The sequence below is a fragment of the Microtus ochrogaster genome, linkage group LG9 (assembly GCF_000317375.1).
Source record: "Microtus ochrogaster isolate Prairie Vole_2 linkage group LG9, MicOch1.0, whole genome shotgun sequence".
NCBI lineage: Eukaryota > Metazoa > Chordata > Mammalia > Rodentia > Cricetidae > Microtus > Microtus ochrogaster.
The window spans coordinates 10,179,397-10,196,000 of NC_022034.1; the positions used below are offsets into that span (position 1 = coordinate 10,179,397).

A 16,604-nucleotide genomic window follows, 5' to 3' on the forward strand; every position below is an offset into this window, starting at 1 on the left:
TCTCTCCTGCCTGGCTATTGACCATTCAGCTCTTCATTAGACCAATCAGGTGTTTTAGACAGGCAAAGCAACACAGAGTTAAACAAGCGCAACATAAAAGAATGCAACCCATCTTTGCATCATTAAACAAATACGTCCCACAGCATAAGTGAATGTATCACATCTTCAGCTAATATTCCACAGCACAGGTGCACGGAGATTCCCAGTGGAGTCTGCGGAAACGGAGAAGAAAAGGCAGAGCTGTGAGGTTGAACGTGAGCGACAGTCATCAGCCTGCCAGAGTCCCCACCCGACTCCGCCATTGTCAACGTGGAGCTGTGACTTAACTTCCCAAAACCTTAGCTTCACTTCTGAGGTAGGGACAATAACCACGTCATAGGGTCCCCTAGTAAGTGTTCAGATGTCTCATCTGTTGCTTCGGCCGCTGTGTGGGACATGCCATTGAGACACAAGGATGTTGAATTCAGAGTTCCATTTGAATTTTCAGTGAGTCAGTTTGTGGATTTTATCATGCAAACTGTAGAAAGGAGAGCTTGATAAAGTTGGTCTGGCTTACAGGCTATGGGGAAAGCGGAACAGGAGAGCATTGGGTGGAGAACGTGATGGTGAAGCAGGAATTCTGAAAACTCGCTGTGCCAGTGGACTGGGGCTTATGTGACCCAGCACCACAAGCTGGGTACCCGAAAATGGCAGAATGTATTCCCTCACAGTTTCAGAAGCCAAAAGTGCAAATTCAGATGCCAGCATGGCCAGGCTACCTCTGAGGGTGGGTGCCAGCCCTTCTTGCCTCTCATAAGCTCCTGCGGTGACAACCTTGGCTTAAAGTTACGGCACTCCTTTGCCTCTGCTCTGTGGCCTTGCCCTCACATTTCCAGATTCTTATCAGGATACCAGTCAGGTTAAATTAATACATCATGAGTTCACTCTATTCCGGTATGACCCATCTTGATTGCAGCTGCAATGAACCAGTTTCCAAACGAGCCCGGAGTTGACACTTCAGTATAGCTTTAGGGGCTGGGGGACACACAAAACTTCAAACTATGAAATTACAGACTTGAATTGTAGCTTCCAAGCTAGGCACTTTGGAAAGGCATGGCGGTCTGTCTTCTCACACAGTTCGGGTATCTGAAGCCCCAACACCTTGACAACCACAACCGTTCTTCAGTTCCATAGCAGGAAGCCCAGTCAATACCGCCATCTGTCTCCCGAACCTTCTCATCTTCCCAAACAAAAGGCCTGCTCCTGAAAACATTATGTGTATACACACACACACACACACACACACACACACACACACCTCCCCTTAGCCGCCACCCTTCTTTCTCTCTTAACTACCACTATTCAGGTACCTCCTGTAAACAGAAGAAGATATTATATGCACATAAACTCTCCCACACAGACCCAGGTGCTGGGGGCTTGGTTGCCAGCTTTGGAATCCATGCAGGTAGATTCATGAGCAGATTAATCCTTTGATGGATGGTATTTTTGGGAAGGAATGGAAACATCAGGAGGTGGACTTGGTTGAATGAAGGAGGTTCCTGGTGGTGTATCCATCCCTTCTCCTGCCCCATCTTCTCCATCCTCCCTCTGCTTCTTGTCTGTCACGAGGTGATCCACTTTGCTCCATCCATGCTCCCTTCATGCTGTCCTATCATAGTCCAGAAGCAGCAGAGCAAAGGACGGCAGGCTGACTACAACCCTGGGACCGAATCCTAGTCTACAACCCCCTCCTTCAAGTTGTTTTCATCAGGAATTCTGTTGCGGTAACATGGAGATGGTGTTTTTCCTTTTGTGACCAACGTATTCCACTTACTGTGATGCCTTCAAGGTTCGTACACGTTGTAGCATGTGTCTGAATTTCTCCCCTTTTCAGTCTTGCGTGAAAAAAGTGCATTTTGTTGGCTCCTTCCTCTGGAAGTGGATCCTTGAACTGCTGGATGACATCTGTTACAAAGTATCTTTACTTTTAACTGACACAGATTAGGACAGCCATTGTGCATATTATGTATGTGGGATACAGAGTGACATTTCCACACATCACATACAATGTGTAACTGGTCTGTCCATCACCTCAGATATGTCTTTGTGCTGAGAACAAGAATCTTCTCTCTTAGCCGTTTGGGAATATTTAATTGACTGCTGTCATGGTTAATATTGTCAATTTGATGGGACAGACAGTGCCTCTAGGCACTGGGATTTTCTAGATTAGGTTAGCTGAGGAGTGAAGACCCACCCTAAATGTAGGTGGCACTGTTCTGTAGGCTGGGGTCCTGAGCTACATAAAACCAGAATGCTCTGAGCATCTCATTCATCTCCCCCTGCTCTCTGACAACCAAGGCCGCGTGTCTAGCCACCTCGCTGCCCTGCAAACATGCCTGCCCACCAAGATGGACTACTATTCCCTTGAACTATAAGCCAAATAAAGCCTCCCTTCGGGTAGTTGCTTTTGTCAGAGCCACAGGAGATGATAGTTAGGGTGACATCTTTTCTCAGAGTGCTCGATTAAAGAGTTAGAGGAGACATGTTTGTTGATCACCTCCTTGAGCACCTCTCTTCCTTTCTGGTTCTCGGGAGCCTTTTGGAATTAACAGCCTGGTAGACTTCGCCGGAAGAAACCCAGAAGACACTCTGTGGGACTGCAAGCAACGCAAATGGTCATCAACTTCAGCAGAAAGAGCATTTATTAAAAGAATGTTAGCTGGCTCACCAAATCTCCAGGAGGCAAAAAATAATCTAGGCTGTTAAATTAGGTTGCAAAAAAACCCCAACTGCATGAGCTAAAAGCGTGCGGCAGATTTAGCTCCACCAAGACGTGGCTGCTGCCTCCGCGAAGCACAGTGAGTCAGTGGCATCCTGCCACCCATGGCCCCCTACATCGTGTGCTGGTCTTGTCATTACCATTGTCACCCCCGTGCTGAAGGAGCTTTCTGTGTCCCTGCCCCTTATAGACAGAATACTTGAGGCAAGATGAAGCATGCCTGGTGTGCCAAGGTCAAAAGCCCGTAGTCAGCATGTGCCTGGAAGGTCAGGAAGAGACACATGCAGCAGGGAATCTTCCCCAGGAAGGGACTCAGTCACAGAATGCCAAAAAGAAAGAGCTGCATCAGCTTTTGGTAGGTTCTCCAGCTCTGTCTGTAACAGCGAGGAATAAGTATCCTAAAACTACTCAGCCTGCTTTGGGTGGGCGGGCTCCTACTCTGAGTTATTCGTCCCCAGCAGGGGGCTCCTACTCTGAGTTATTCGTCCCCAGCAGCGGGCCCCTACTCTGAGTTATTCGTCCCCAGGGGCCTTCTCCATCTTATTCCATTCCCAAAATCCAGATGTCTCATGTCCTCACCAACACTTGCTTATATCGTGTGTGTGTGTGTGTGTGTGTGTGTGTGTGTGTGTGTGTGTGTGGTGTATGTACAGCCATCCTGATTGGTGGAAAGCGTCACTGTATCCTAACTTCCAACCTCCCTCAGCCCCACCTGAGTCTGTGCCTGAGGAGAATGTGGAAGGCTCCTTAAGGAGGGAGGTCGGTTCCCAGAGGAGCTGCCCATGTGATCAGAAGGTTGAGAAGGGACGGGAGCTGAGGGTAGGGTTCACCTGCCGCTGACGGTGACGTGAACAAGTACATCAGTGTAATAGGACTTCTGTAACCATCTAAAGGGATGGGGCTCAGAAAGTTGGATAAAGCGTGGACGTTCTAGATACTTCTGTCTGCCCCCATCCTTCACTCGAGCGTCTCCATTGACTGCTCTGAGGTGCACTCTTACCATCACTCCGCACGTGTAAGTCAGTTTGTTCAGAAGTCTCCTGAGCACACTAACAAGCTTGAAGGGGAGGACCCAATTTATGGCTCACCCAGAAGTCTACTCCTGGCAACTGCAGTCTTGAGGGACACAGCCTCCAACCTGGAATTTTACACTAATTCCAGGTGGTTTCAGAACTGAATGAAATCCTACGGCATCAGACTAGTGTCTGCAGACAGGAAATGAATCAGCTGGTGGGGGAACTTCGCACATCTGCTGTCACAAGTGATGTGTATGAGCGTAGAATAGCTAGCTTCCCCGCTCCATGGCCATTCCCCCGTCCTCCCCCACCCTGCATCAGCCCCAAACCTCCAGATCTATCTTAAAATAAACACCCTATGCTTAGTCCTCCGTGAGAGACCACTGATATTTTTACAGACCAGCCTTGAAAGTTCCCAGAACATTCCTCCTTCCGCTGGCAACACAGTGAACTTTGAAATTTTGCATTAAACTCAGGCTGGGCCATGAGGTCTGTTGGAACCTGCTTCTCAGATAACACAGCCCCAGCCTCGGGTTACAGAGCATCTGAGAACACAAATACATCAAAACCACCTCAAAAAATAGCAACCGTCCCAGGCCCTTGGAAAAATGCACAGGTCTCTGTCACAGGGCCACAAGAAGCCCCTGGGGGTTCCTTATTTTCTGGTGCCATCAAGTGGTAGGTTTGCTCCTTTTTTTTTTTTTTTTTTTTAATAGATGTTGCTTGGCAGGCTGTGTGGCCATCTATGCTCAGATGAGTTTGTGTCATGAAACACTCTATTTGGGAACTGGAGACATGGCTCAGACAGTAAGTGCTTCCCATGTAAGCAGGAGGACCTGAGTTTAGAACCCAGTCACCCCGGTTAGTAGTCTATAATCCCAGCACTGGGGAAGTAGAAACAAGAGATCCCTGAGGCTGGATAAGAAGTGGAGATGAGGGTGCAGAAAAGCAGAATGGTTATCCACCCAAACTAGAAGCAATCAAGAACATTTCCACTCTAGGCAAGAGCAGAAGAATATACTTGTCGTCGTTAAACTATGGGGTGAGTCCTGAACTCTTGAGTAAGCGATAGCTGCTGCTCTTAAGTAGAATTGGGACTAGAGGTTGGTTCAGTGGGTAGCATGCTTGCTTAGTAGACCTGAAGGCCTGGGCTCCATCCACCCCTAGCACTGACTGCATAAAACTGAGCACGGCCATGCATGTCTGTAATCCCAGTACTCAGGAGGAGGGGTCAGGAGGATGAGAAGTTCATGTGATCCTTGCCTGCATAGTGAGTCTGAGGCCACCTGGGCTACATAAGGCTCTATCTCAAAACATAAAACAACAAAAGAAATAGTAGAATTTTCACACTTGTGTTGTCCGTGCCTATAACCTAGAGTCTGCAACAGAAGAATTGCTGTTAGTTCAAGTCCATTCTGGACTACAGTGAGCCGCAGGCCAGCCTGGGCTCCAGAATAAGACCCTGCTGTTGTGGAGTGTTTGCCAGAGAGGACTGTTTGAGTTGATAGAAAATCCTTACTAGCTGGTGGGGGACTATACTGGATGTTCAGTGTAGCCATAAACCTTTCTCAAGATGAGATTTTAAGGTCAGAGACCATGTCCTGGGTTGACATGTTTCAGTTAACAAGAACAGTTAGCCAGAAGCAGAACTACAGAAGGCAAAAGCAAGGTTAGTGCTTTCACAGACTTTCCCAGAACTGTGGACTTTTATGGCCTTTGTTTTAGTTTTGGCAGGTGGTGCCATCTACGTGCTACAGCCTGAATAGTACTTCCATCATGGAGTCTGTTGTGCTAAGTTCTGGAGATCTGTTACACCTCAATAATGATGACGATAGAATTGGAGGGTGACAAGGGATAGGGTATGACTGCATTGTGAGATTTTTAGCTCTTGTCACAGCTTGGATATGTGATGACCCCTGAGGCTCACACATTGAAGGCTCATTTCCCAGCTGGTGGAACTGCTGGAAGATGGTGGGAACTTTCAGAGTGAGGCTCAGAGGTCAAAGGTCCCCAGGGGTGTGCTCTGAAAAGGTATGTATCACTGGTCCCCTCGCCCCACTGTCCTGCTTCTTGGATGAGCATGTTTGCTCCCTGCCATGGTGACCCGTTTTATGCTGGGCCCCAAAACATAATAGACAAGTGACCACAGGCTGAAACCTCTGAAACCATGAGCCAAAGGAACCTTCCCTCTGACGATGCATTGCCTTGGTTATTCTGCAATGGAATGCTGCAGAAAACATTGCCACTGAGAGGGATCATTGCCAAGACTTTTCTCATTGCTGTGGGTGGTGCAAGTCTTTGAAACTGTTGAGGGGTGGATATTTAGAAAGACTTGGATATGCAAGGCAGAGAAAGCCTAGAATCCTGCTAGTAGAACTTAATAGGTGACTGGGGTGTGAGTTTGAAAGATAGAATTCTGAAAGGAATATACACAGCAGACCATGCTCACAAGGGTGAGATGGGAATGGAATCTTTTGAGAGCCAGACTAGAGACCATCTGTGTTACATTTGGGCCAGCACCTTGTCTACATTTTGTCCATGTCCTTGGACTCAATGAGGCTGAATTTAAAGAGGACAAATTAGGCTGGGTGGTGGTGGTACACGCTTTTAATCTCAGCACCCTGGAGGCAGAGGCAGGCAGATCTCTAATGTGGGATTCCTCTCTGTATGCTGTGAATATGTTGTTATTATCATTGGTTAATAAAGAAGCTGCTTTGGCCTGCGGCAGGACAGAATTGAGCTAGGTGGAGAAAATTGAACTGAATGCTAGGAGAAAGAAGGCAGAGTCAGTGAAAAGCCATGTAGTTGCTGCAGGAGACAGACGCTGGATGCCAGACAGAATCTTACCAGGAGACCACAACCATGTGGCAATACACAGATTAATAGAAATGGGTTAATTTAAGATATAAAAGCTATCTAGGAATATGTATAAGCTAATAGGCCAAGCAGTGTTTTAATTAATATAGTTTCAGCGTGATTATTTTGGGTCTGGGCAGCAGGGAAACAAACAAGCAGCCTCTGACTACAGATCTCTGTGAGTTTGAGACTACCCTGATCTACAGAATGAGTTCCAGGGCAAGCTTCAAAGCTACAAAGAGGAATCCTGTCTCAAAAAAACAAAATAAATAAATAAGAAAGAAGAGAAAAGATGACAAATTAGTTTATTTGGCAAAGAGAATTTTAAGGAAGCACAAATGGTGATATAGATATTTCTGATTGCTTTTAGCCAAAGAATAATGGTCAAAGGCAGGATGGGGAGATTAGAAAAACTTGACCTTTGGTCCAAAAGAACCTCATATAAAGGTGGGGGCCAGGCCAGCAAGATGACTCGAGTAGAGTAAAATAGTGTCCGAGCAAGCCTGGACCTTTGTGCAAGCTCCAGAACTCACGGTGACCGGAGAGAACCAACTCCTGGAAGTTGTTCTCTGTCCACACATACACACATGTCCAGACTCACTCATACACTTCACACACACACATAAGAACACATACATGCATATACAGATAATGAGAATTACTGTTATTATAATTACTATTATTCTCATTATCACATTTTAAAAAGAAGCCTGAAATTCCAGGAGCTGCAAGTGGTGACCTCTGACCCACAGTCAAGGCTTGCCCACAGTCCACTTTCTTTCTGTCTGCTGACCAACTGCAGTACTTTCTGTGGGGCCTGTGGCTGGTCCCTACCTGCTTCTGGGTACTGTGAAGTAAGTGTCTTCCCTCATGACAGTCATTCCCATGTCTCCGTATCTTGCAGAGCTCATGAAGCTAGCTAGTCCTGGGGTCTGGGTATAATGGATTAATTCCAGGGCTGGGTGGCTGAGGCAGGATTCCAACTTCAATAAAATATCTCAAAGCAAAAGAACAACCATGAGAGTAGAATCTGGGCATGGTGACACACATTTGTGATGCTAATACCTAAGAGGTGGAGGCAGGAGAATTAGGAATTCGAGGTGAACTTGTCCATAGGAGACCTTGTCCATGAGCCCACAAACTCGGAGAGCATTGGAACAAGGTCCCATCAGCTTTGCCATGTAGTATTAACTAGAATGGAGTCAGTTTCCCCCCACTTAAGGAGGAGGGAGCACAAAGGCTGTGACTCACATGGAGAGTGGATTCTTCCACAAATACCATCGACTTTTTAAAAGAATCCTCAAGTCGGACAGGCAAGATGACTCAGAGAAGAGACACTTGCCACCAAGCCTGACAACCTGAGTTTGATCCCCGGGACCCACACGGTAGAAAAGAACAACTCCTAAAAGCTGTTCTGTGAGTCCACATGTGTGCCATGACACACGTGTGTGCACACACTAGCTGCTAGAGCTAGCTAGCACTGCCATCTTTCCTCAAAGCCTCTTTCCCTCCTCCTTCTTTATATCTCAGGAAATCGGGACACCGCTACAGCCCCAAGAAAGGACACACGGTCTGGGACAGGGCCAGCAACTCCGCGCTCCGCTCCCCAGCCAGCATAACCCTGGCAACAGCATCTTTTATTCTATGGCCCACTTCCCCACTTGTAGCCCTGATCATCACGTCTTCTGGCCATCGTCTGTAACAGAGAGGTGGGAAGGGTCATTATCTGAGTGGGAATAAACTGAGAAACCCCATGGTACCTGACCCAGCTGGTGGGCTGAGAGCTGGTTCCTGCGGGTTTGCCTTCCTTACAGTGTGGAGAACCAGAGATACAGGAAGCGGAAGTGAAAGGGATGGTAGGCTCTACAACCAGAGTGCTGGGGCGCGCTTCCAGCTCACTAACAACCTGTAAGTGATGGACTGTCAGGCTCCTATTGGGACAAATCGGGATAGTTCCCCATTAGCCAGGACCTGATTCAAATTACCAAGAGTGTCCAGTGATCATTGGTTTGACTGACAGGTCTCAGAGGAACACTGGCCCCGCCCTCTGCCCTCGGGGCTTGCCAGCAGGAATCTAAATTTCACTGGCCAGATATGAGTCCAAAATAAGACCCTGAGAACAGACTGGTGCCAGACTGGTGTGGGCTCTTTCAGCCTTCCAGAACCTTCTTGTCTGCTGAACAGAGCCTGTGAACCAGCAGAAATATCAAGCCCTAAGGGAAGAGCGAAAGATCACCACAGTGGCTTCCCACCGGCTGACCGTGAGTGCTCCCTCTTGTCCCTTCCAGAAAGATCTCTGTGACGGAGTAAACAGGGAGTCTTCCTCCTCCCCAGGCCTCTGCAAAGAGGGTCACGGTGGGAAGAGAGAGAGAGTCTGTTCAGAGAAGCTCCCAAGGGCCACCTCGGGGCTGTATGTCCTTTGAAAGCGGGGTCTTCTGGTTCGCCTGAACCCACAGAGGCTCCCCTAAGAGCACTGTGAAAAGTTCAAAGGCCACCTAATGATAGTGTCCTGTGTATGCGTGGGCGTGCTCACAGGTGCGTGCACAGCATGCAGGGTGCTGGGTCTGCACGCCCACTGAGTGACACTTGGCTTGGAACTCTGAAACGGCCCCAGAAATAAAATGCGGCTCTGTTCTATTTTGTGGTCTCTTACCAGGATATTGTCATACAGATATGAGCACATTGAACTCCCGCAGAGCGTGTTTGAGTGACTGGATCTGAGGGCCAGGATGAGAGGCTGAGAGAAATCATTAGAAAAGACCAACATAACGTGTTCTGGACGCCTGGCTATAGATCCAGACTAGGGTGAGGGAAGCTCTGCCCACTCTGAAGATGAGCTCAGCTTCTCTTTGGAATGCCCTTCCCTGCTGGGCCTTCCCTGTAGTGAGGACTCCCAGGGATAGCCACAGACAGTGTTGACTGAGGTAGACAGGAGGTCGGAGAGCGCCTGTCAACAGGAAATGATATTGGTAGCAGGTTGGGGAACTGAGGTAGGGTCACATATTAAATGACGATGGCCTCCAACCTCACTGGGTTCCTTAGCAATCATATGGAATCAGCCAATCAGAATACTTAGTATAATTGTACATATTTGTTCTGCTTTCAAGTCTACTTTCTCTGTCTCTCTGTCTCTGTTGCCAAGAGCCATGAGATTAGAATTCCAGCATTCTCTCTCTCTTTGGTCTTTTGGTTTTCTGAGACAGGGTTTCTCTGTACAGCCTTGCTTGTCCTGGAACTCGCTCTGTAGACCAGGCTGATCTTGAACTCATATAGATCCATGCGCCTCTACTTCTCCAGTGCCGGAATTTAAGGTCTGCGCCACCACCACCTGGCTCTGCTTTTTCTCTTAAATTATGCTTTGTTCCCATGACCAGAATATTAAGATGTACAACTGAAGTAAGTTCCTTTTTGTGTACTGATACGCTCGGATCCAGGCAGAGTGGCCAGTTTGGCCAAGGCTACACCGTCAGACCCATTCCCTTATTTGTCCAGACATCTACGGTGGCGTAGTCAGGAGCATGAGCTCATTTAACTGCTGCTCCGCGCTTAGCACTGGGCTCCAGGCAGGCTGCTGCCAGTGGCTTCCCTGGCGGCTCCTGGTCCATGACGAAGACACCCTGTGGGATCTTCCTGCCCCCACTCCCCTGATTCTGCTCTTACCCTAGGCCCTCAGACAGGTTGTGACAGGGGACTTAGTGAAGAGGAGGAGAAGGGAGGAGTGGGGTGTGAGTGGGAAGGGTCTGTACCCAGCTGTGTTGGGACCAACCCTTGAGAAGCCACACTGGCCTATTGGAGGTCTTTACCTGGAGAAGGCCAATAGGAGCCACAAAGAAGATCAATGCACGTTTATGGACCAGCAAGGACCCCAGTTTTCACAAGCATGCAGAACACTAGAACAGAAGCCCAAGAAGAAACAAAATATTGAGACTAGACCCACTTGCTAAGCCCTAAGTAGTCCAGTTAAAACTTTCAGGTGTCTTCCCTGCCCCGCCATCAGGTTAGTGAATTTTGTTTTATTTGAGAAAAATGATCAATACAGCAAAAAGCTTCACTGTTCAAGTTCTCGCTTATGCCGCTTCAAAAAAAAAGTCTTTAAAAAATAATTCTATTCTTGTTTGAGAATTTTGCGTGTATACAGTGTAATTTTATCATGTTTACCCCCACCTCTCCCCTAACTCCTCTTAGGTATACTCCCCCCCTTTCTCCCAACTTTGTGTCCTTTTTTTTAAATGACACACAGAGTCCAGTTTGAGCTGTCCATATGGGTGTGAGGCCACCCACTGGAGCATAGCTGACCTAGCAGGTCACAACCTTAAAGAAAGGTGGCCCCCTCTCCTCCAGCAAAGGGTGGTGGTTTGTGAGCCCCTTCCCACTCTATTCAAGAATGTTAACTGGTTTGATACTGCACACAGCTGCTCCGTCTCTTTTAGCCTCGCCCAGCCTCTAACTCCCTAGACACCCGAGTATGACACTGACTTCTGATATCCCTGCCCCCACCTCCTGAGTACTGAGATTACAGGTATAAAACACAATACCCAGCTTATGTGGTGCAGGAGCTCGAACCCAGGGCATCGTGAGAGATAAGCAAGCACTCTACCAACTGAGCCACAGCCTTAGTCCTGGAGACGGCCAGTCCGGTGACCTGCATGTCTGCACTCTGTGCCAAGCACCGAGAATAAAGTACTCTAAAGAGTGAAGTCTAGCACTGCGGAGATGGCTCTGTCTATAAAGCACTTGCCTGCAAATGTGAGGACCAGCGTTCGGGGTCCCAGACGCCATTTAAAATCTGGGAGAGTGTGGTGGCTGCCTAAAATCTCAGTGCTGGTGAGGCAAAGACAGGATCCCAGGTGCAGCTGGATGGATTGTGGAGGTCCAGGTTCAGTGAGACCCTGTGACCTGGCTTGTTTTCAATTGTTGTGGTAGTGACCATAACCAAAAGCAACAATGATATGGGATTCCTTCTGTATGCTGTGAATATGTTCTATTACTATTGGTTAATAAAGAAGCTGTTCCAGCCTATGGAAGGGCAGGATAGAACTAGGCAGAAAAACCAAACAGATATAGAGAGAGAGTAGACAGGGTCACAGAGACAACTCTGTGGCTGCCAAAGGAGAAAGATGCCAGCCAGAACCTTACCTGGTAAGCCACAGCCTTGTGGTGATACACAGATGAATAGAAATGGGTTAATTCAAGATGTAAGAGCTAGCTAGAAATATGCCTGAGTCATTGGCCAAATAGTGTTGTAATTAATACAGTTTCTTTGTGATTTTTCGGGTCTGGGTGGCCAGGGAATGAACAAGCAGTCTCCTCTACACAACATAGAAAGGAAAGGGTTTGTTTCCTGTTACAGTGTACAGTCCTACAGGGCAGGAACTCAAGGCAGGAGCCCGGAGTTGGGAACTGAAGTAGAGGCCATGGAGGAATGCTGCCTTCTGGCTTGCGTGTACGCTCTTGTTCAGTTATCTTTCTTCTACTTCCCAGGACCACCTGCTCAGGAATTTCACCACCCACCGTGGGATGGTCCTTTTCAGGTCAGTCATCCATCAAGAAAACATCTTACAAGCCGGGCGGTGGTGGCGCACGCCTTTAATCCCAGCACTTGGGAGGCAGAGGCAGGCGGATCTCTGTGAGTTCGAGACCAGCCTGGTCTACAGAGCTAGTTCCAGGTTCCAGGACAGGCTCCAAAACCACAGAGAAACCCTGTCTCAAAAAACCAAAAAAAAAAAAAAAAACATCTTACAGACTTGCCTACAGGCAACTGAGCTTCCCCCTTCCTGGACGACTCCAGTTTGTGTCAAGTTGACAAAACCCTGTCATCAGCGTGCTCTCCCTCAGTAGATAAACTAGAGAGCTACAGGGAAGACACTGATGTCAACCTCTACCCCCCCACACACACACACACACAAGCCAAAGGGACAAAAACCAGGAGGAGGACATCAATTGATTTTCTCAGTAACGATGGAAAATGCTCCTCCTCTCACCATCTCCATGTTCCAGACAGGGATACAGGTTTATAGAATAAAACCCACCCAAAATCAGATAATCCCGTCCTGGAGGTGGAATCCAGTCCCAAATCTGAGCCCAAAGCCAGTGTTCATGTCTGTTATGCTTTTCCGACTCAAAGGCTCTCAGTTCCTCATGAGCAAGTGTTGAAGCCACTCACCCCAAGGAAGAAATTAGAGATCGGACTCCCGGCACTCAGAGTCCACGCCCACAGCTCTGTCCACTCTTCAGACACTGACCTCAAGTCCAAGTCACTTTACCTGTGCTTCTGACCCGTGAGCCTAAGTCAGGGTTTCCGTGGGTTCAATTCATTGCCCTAACAGATTGTAGAATTCAGCGGGAACCGTAGCAGTGAATTGCAAAGGTTGTCACGATGGCTATAGATGGACAGGTATGAAATGAGAGGGATGGTGGAGGGACACAGCTTCCTTGCCCTCTCCGCCCCCACCTCAGGAATCTCCACATCTGTTTCCTAGAAGCTCTCAGAACCCTGTTTTTGGGGGAGGGGCTACGGAGACTCTAAGACAGACACGATCATTGTCCACTGGTGCTCAGCTCAATATCCAGCAGGCCCTCTCCTTCCCTGCAGGCTGAACACTGGACCTTCCAGGGACCAACTCCATCCTGCAGCTCTCTAGGGGGCAGTCAGCCTTCAGTCACTGTGTACAAAGAAACACTACTGTGGAGATCCCACGCATGTTTAAGAGTTGGACACCAGGGAAAGAATGGAATCCCAACCAAAAATCCACAATGGCAAAACCAGTTATCACTCGGTTAAGTCATAATCTGCTGACTGCTTTGGGAAATCCTGAGTCTCCAGAAATATGCATTCTGAGTTGCTAGGGGAGACTGAAAAAGCATCTTTTGAAACAGTGTCTAGCTGGGAAGTGGTGGCACACATCTTTAATCCAGCACTCAAGAGGCAGAGGCAGGTAATCTCTGTGACTTTGAGGCCAGGATGAGCTACAAAGCAAGTCCTGGGACAGCCCGAGCTGTTACACAGAGAAGCCTTGACTCAAAAAACTAAGATAAATCGATGATAGATGGGGAGAGAGAGAGAGAGAGAGAGAGAGAGAGAGAGAGAGAGAGAGAGAGAGATAGAACGAACAGTGTCTATCTGTAAAGAAGAGACTGCTATCCTTTATGGCTGAGTCTATAAAGAGCAACCCAGGATATCCTCCCTATGCCAGTGTTTCCTGAATTGCTCCCATGCTTCAGCTGGTGGAGGCGAGGGCATCCTTTGGGCAACAGGGAACACTGAGAAAGAAAGAGGTAGGAATTAAGCAGCCACAGCACCTAACAGCACTTGGGGACCCAGGCTGACCCCGGGGCTGGAGATAACAGTCATGCATGACTGTCTGCTCTGATAGCTTCTTCCTCTGTGGGCCCCAGCACAACAGAAACTCCTCCTCAATCTGGCCCCTCCCACCTTTCCCAATCATGACAAGGTTGTCTCCTCCTCGAATCCAAAGGAATGACATCTACTGTCCAAGAGAGAAGCATGCTACTGTCCGTTAGTTGTGTTTACCAGTGAATTGGTAGAGTGTGGCTAAAACTGCAGACCGAGACATGGGAACAGGGGACTAGCTAGAGAGAGATGTGGCAGGAAAGATCGACAAAACTCTACCTGCACGGTACTTGTGCTCGCTGTGTGTGTCTCTCTCTCATTCGCTCTCTGTCTCTTGTCTCTCTCTTTTCCACTTTCTGTGTGTATGGCAGGGTGTGTGGTTGTGTGCATGTGTGTGTGAGTTTTTGCCTGCACAGGCACCTATGTGTGACAGAGGAGGATATTAGGTGTCTCCCTCAGTCACTTCTCCATCTCGGTTTTTGTTTTGTTTTTTTTTTTTTATGGTTTTTTTGAGACAGGGTTTCTCTGTGGCTTTGGAGCCTGTCCTGGAACTAGCTCTGTAGACCAGGCTGGTCTCGAACTCACAGAGATCCGCCTACCTCTGCCTCCATCTCGTTTTTAAAGACAGAGTTTCTCAGTGATTGCAGCCTGACCGGCGGGCCATTGAGTCCCCAGAGTCTGTCTATCCCCACCACCTGGTGCTGGGGTTATAAATAGATGCTGTCATACCCAGATTTTTTTTGGAGGGGGGTTATTGAGACAGTCTTTCTCTGTGTAACAGCCCTAGCTGTCCTGAACTTGCTCTGTAGACCAGGCTGGCCTCGATCTCATGGAGATCCGCCTGCCTTGGCCTCCCAAGTGCTGGGATTTAAAAGCGTGCACCGCCGCCACCGCCCAGCACCATGCCCAGATTTTTGTGTGAATGCTGAGGGTCTACACTCAGGTCCTCATGCTTGCACAGACATTTTTCTGGGCAATCTCTCCAGCCACGGTTTCTTCGTCATTGGTGTATTTCATGTATCTTTAAGAGAAAAAAAATCCTGTTCCTGATGCTGTCACCTAGTTCTAGTGAGAACTCTTAGAAGAAACACAGTGCGCTAACCCATAGAGCCAGGAAAAATGAAGAATTGTGGATGCCGGTAACTGGAGGTTGGAAATCATCTCTGGTGTTAGTGGAGGGGATGTAGACATTTTGGTCTGTTGGGTGGAGAAGCGAGGAGGGGAGAATGGGGCAGGGGATACAGACGGTGAGGAGACACAGCAGGACACTCTGGCTTACCTCATCCCTCACGTAGGAGAGGGCCTCCCCAGTGATATAAAACCATCTTCGGATGCTGAGGAGATGACAGCTGTCACTGTCTTCCATTGTGACCACAGGAAACCACAGAGAGAGACATTTCCCTAGAATGGAGCCACTGGCAACGACCTTTTGTCCTCTGGAACACACACAGTACACCGGAAACGAATCCCTAAATGAAACCACCTGGTCTTCAAAGCAAGTGGTTGACTATAGTTATATTTCTGTCTCCCTGGTGATTTGTATGCTGGGCCTGACTGGGAACGGACTTTTGATATGGTTTCTTGTCTTCTGTGTCAAGAGGAAGCCATTCACCATCTACCTCCTGCATCTCGCCATTGCCGACTTCATGGTTCTCCTCTGTTCGTCCGTCATTCAGTTAGTGAACACCTTCCACATCCATGACGTCACCTTACTGAGCTATGCCATCTTCCTCATGATCTTTGGCTACAACACGGGCCTACACCTCCTCACAGCCATCAGCGTGGAGCGATGCCTCTCAGTGCTTTACCCGATCTGGTACCAGTGCCGGCGCCCAAAGCACCAATCTGCCGTGGCCTGTGCACTGCTGTGGGCCCTCTCTGTGCTCGTGTCTGGGTTGGAAAACTTCTTCTGCATCCTGGAAGTGAAGCCCCGATTCCCAGAATGCCGTTACGTGTACATATTTTCCTGTATCTTGACATTCCTGGTCTTTGTGCCTCTCATGGTCTTCTCCAATCTAATCCTCTTCGTCCAGGTCTGCTGCAACCTGAAGCCACGCCAACCCGCCAAGCTCTACGTGATCATCATGGCCACGGTCATCCTGTTTCTCGTCTTCGCCATGCCCATGAAGGTGTTGCTTATCGTCGGCTACTATTCCAACTCAACAGACGAGTCGGTCTGGAAATCCCTCCCTTACCTGACCATGCTGTCCACCATCAACTGCAGCATCAACCCAGTTGTCTACGTCGTGGTAGGCAGTCTGAGCAGGAAGAGGAGACAGAAGTCTCTGAAAGAAGCACTGCAGAAGGTCTTTGAGGAAAAGACAGCCGTGGGCTCCAGGGAGGATGTTACACAGTTCCCTCCTCTTTCATGACCTCCTGCTAGGATAGCCCCAAGGAAGGACGCCTGATGTTAGCCCCGTGTGGGAATATAAGACTATTCCGAAACCACTTCGCTATCTTCCCACCTGGTGGTTCACCTAAGATGAAAGGGAAAGTCCCTCATCCCTCTGGAAAGAAATGATAACGAGATACCCTGCACACAGGACGCACCTGGCCACTGACAACTTGATGGGGCTCATGGTTTTTACCAGTCCTGGGGATTGGCTCTTGAGCGTCATACGTG

The 16,604-nt window shown here is 48.5% G+C and overlaps 1 protein-coding gene across 2 annotated transcripts; it reads left to right on the forward strand.

Annotated features, from left to right (window-relative positions):
• Positions 1–8,824: 8,824 nt before the first annotated feature.
• LOC101984781 (mas-related G-protein coupled receptor member H) lies at positions 8,825–16,353 on the forward strand. Of its 2 annotated transcripts, none has more exons than XM_005363500.2 (2): positions 8,825–8,891; positions 15,359–16,353. In XM_005363500.2, exon 2 carries the CDS (start codon positions 15,388–15,390, stop codon positions 16,351–16,353), a length of 966 nt encoding a protein of 321 aa, XP_005363557.1. In that variant the 5' UTR covers positions 8,825–8,891; positions 15,359–15,387. The 2 variants fall into 2 exon arrangements, with proteins under 2 accessions (XP_005363557.1, XP_026643136.1); XM_026787335.1 differs by lacking the exon at positions 8,825–8,891 and adding an exon at positions 12,125–12,161.
• Positions 16,354–16,604: the final 251 nt, after the last annotated feature.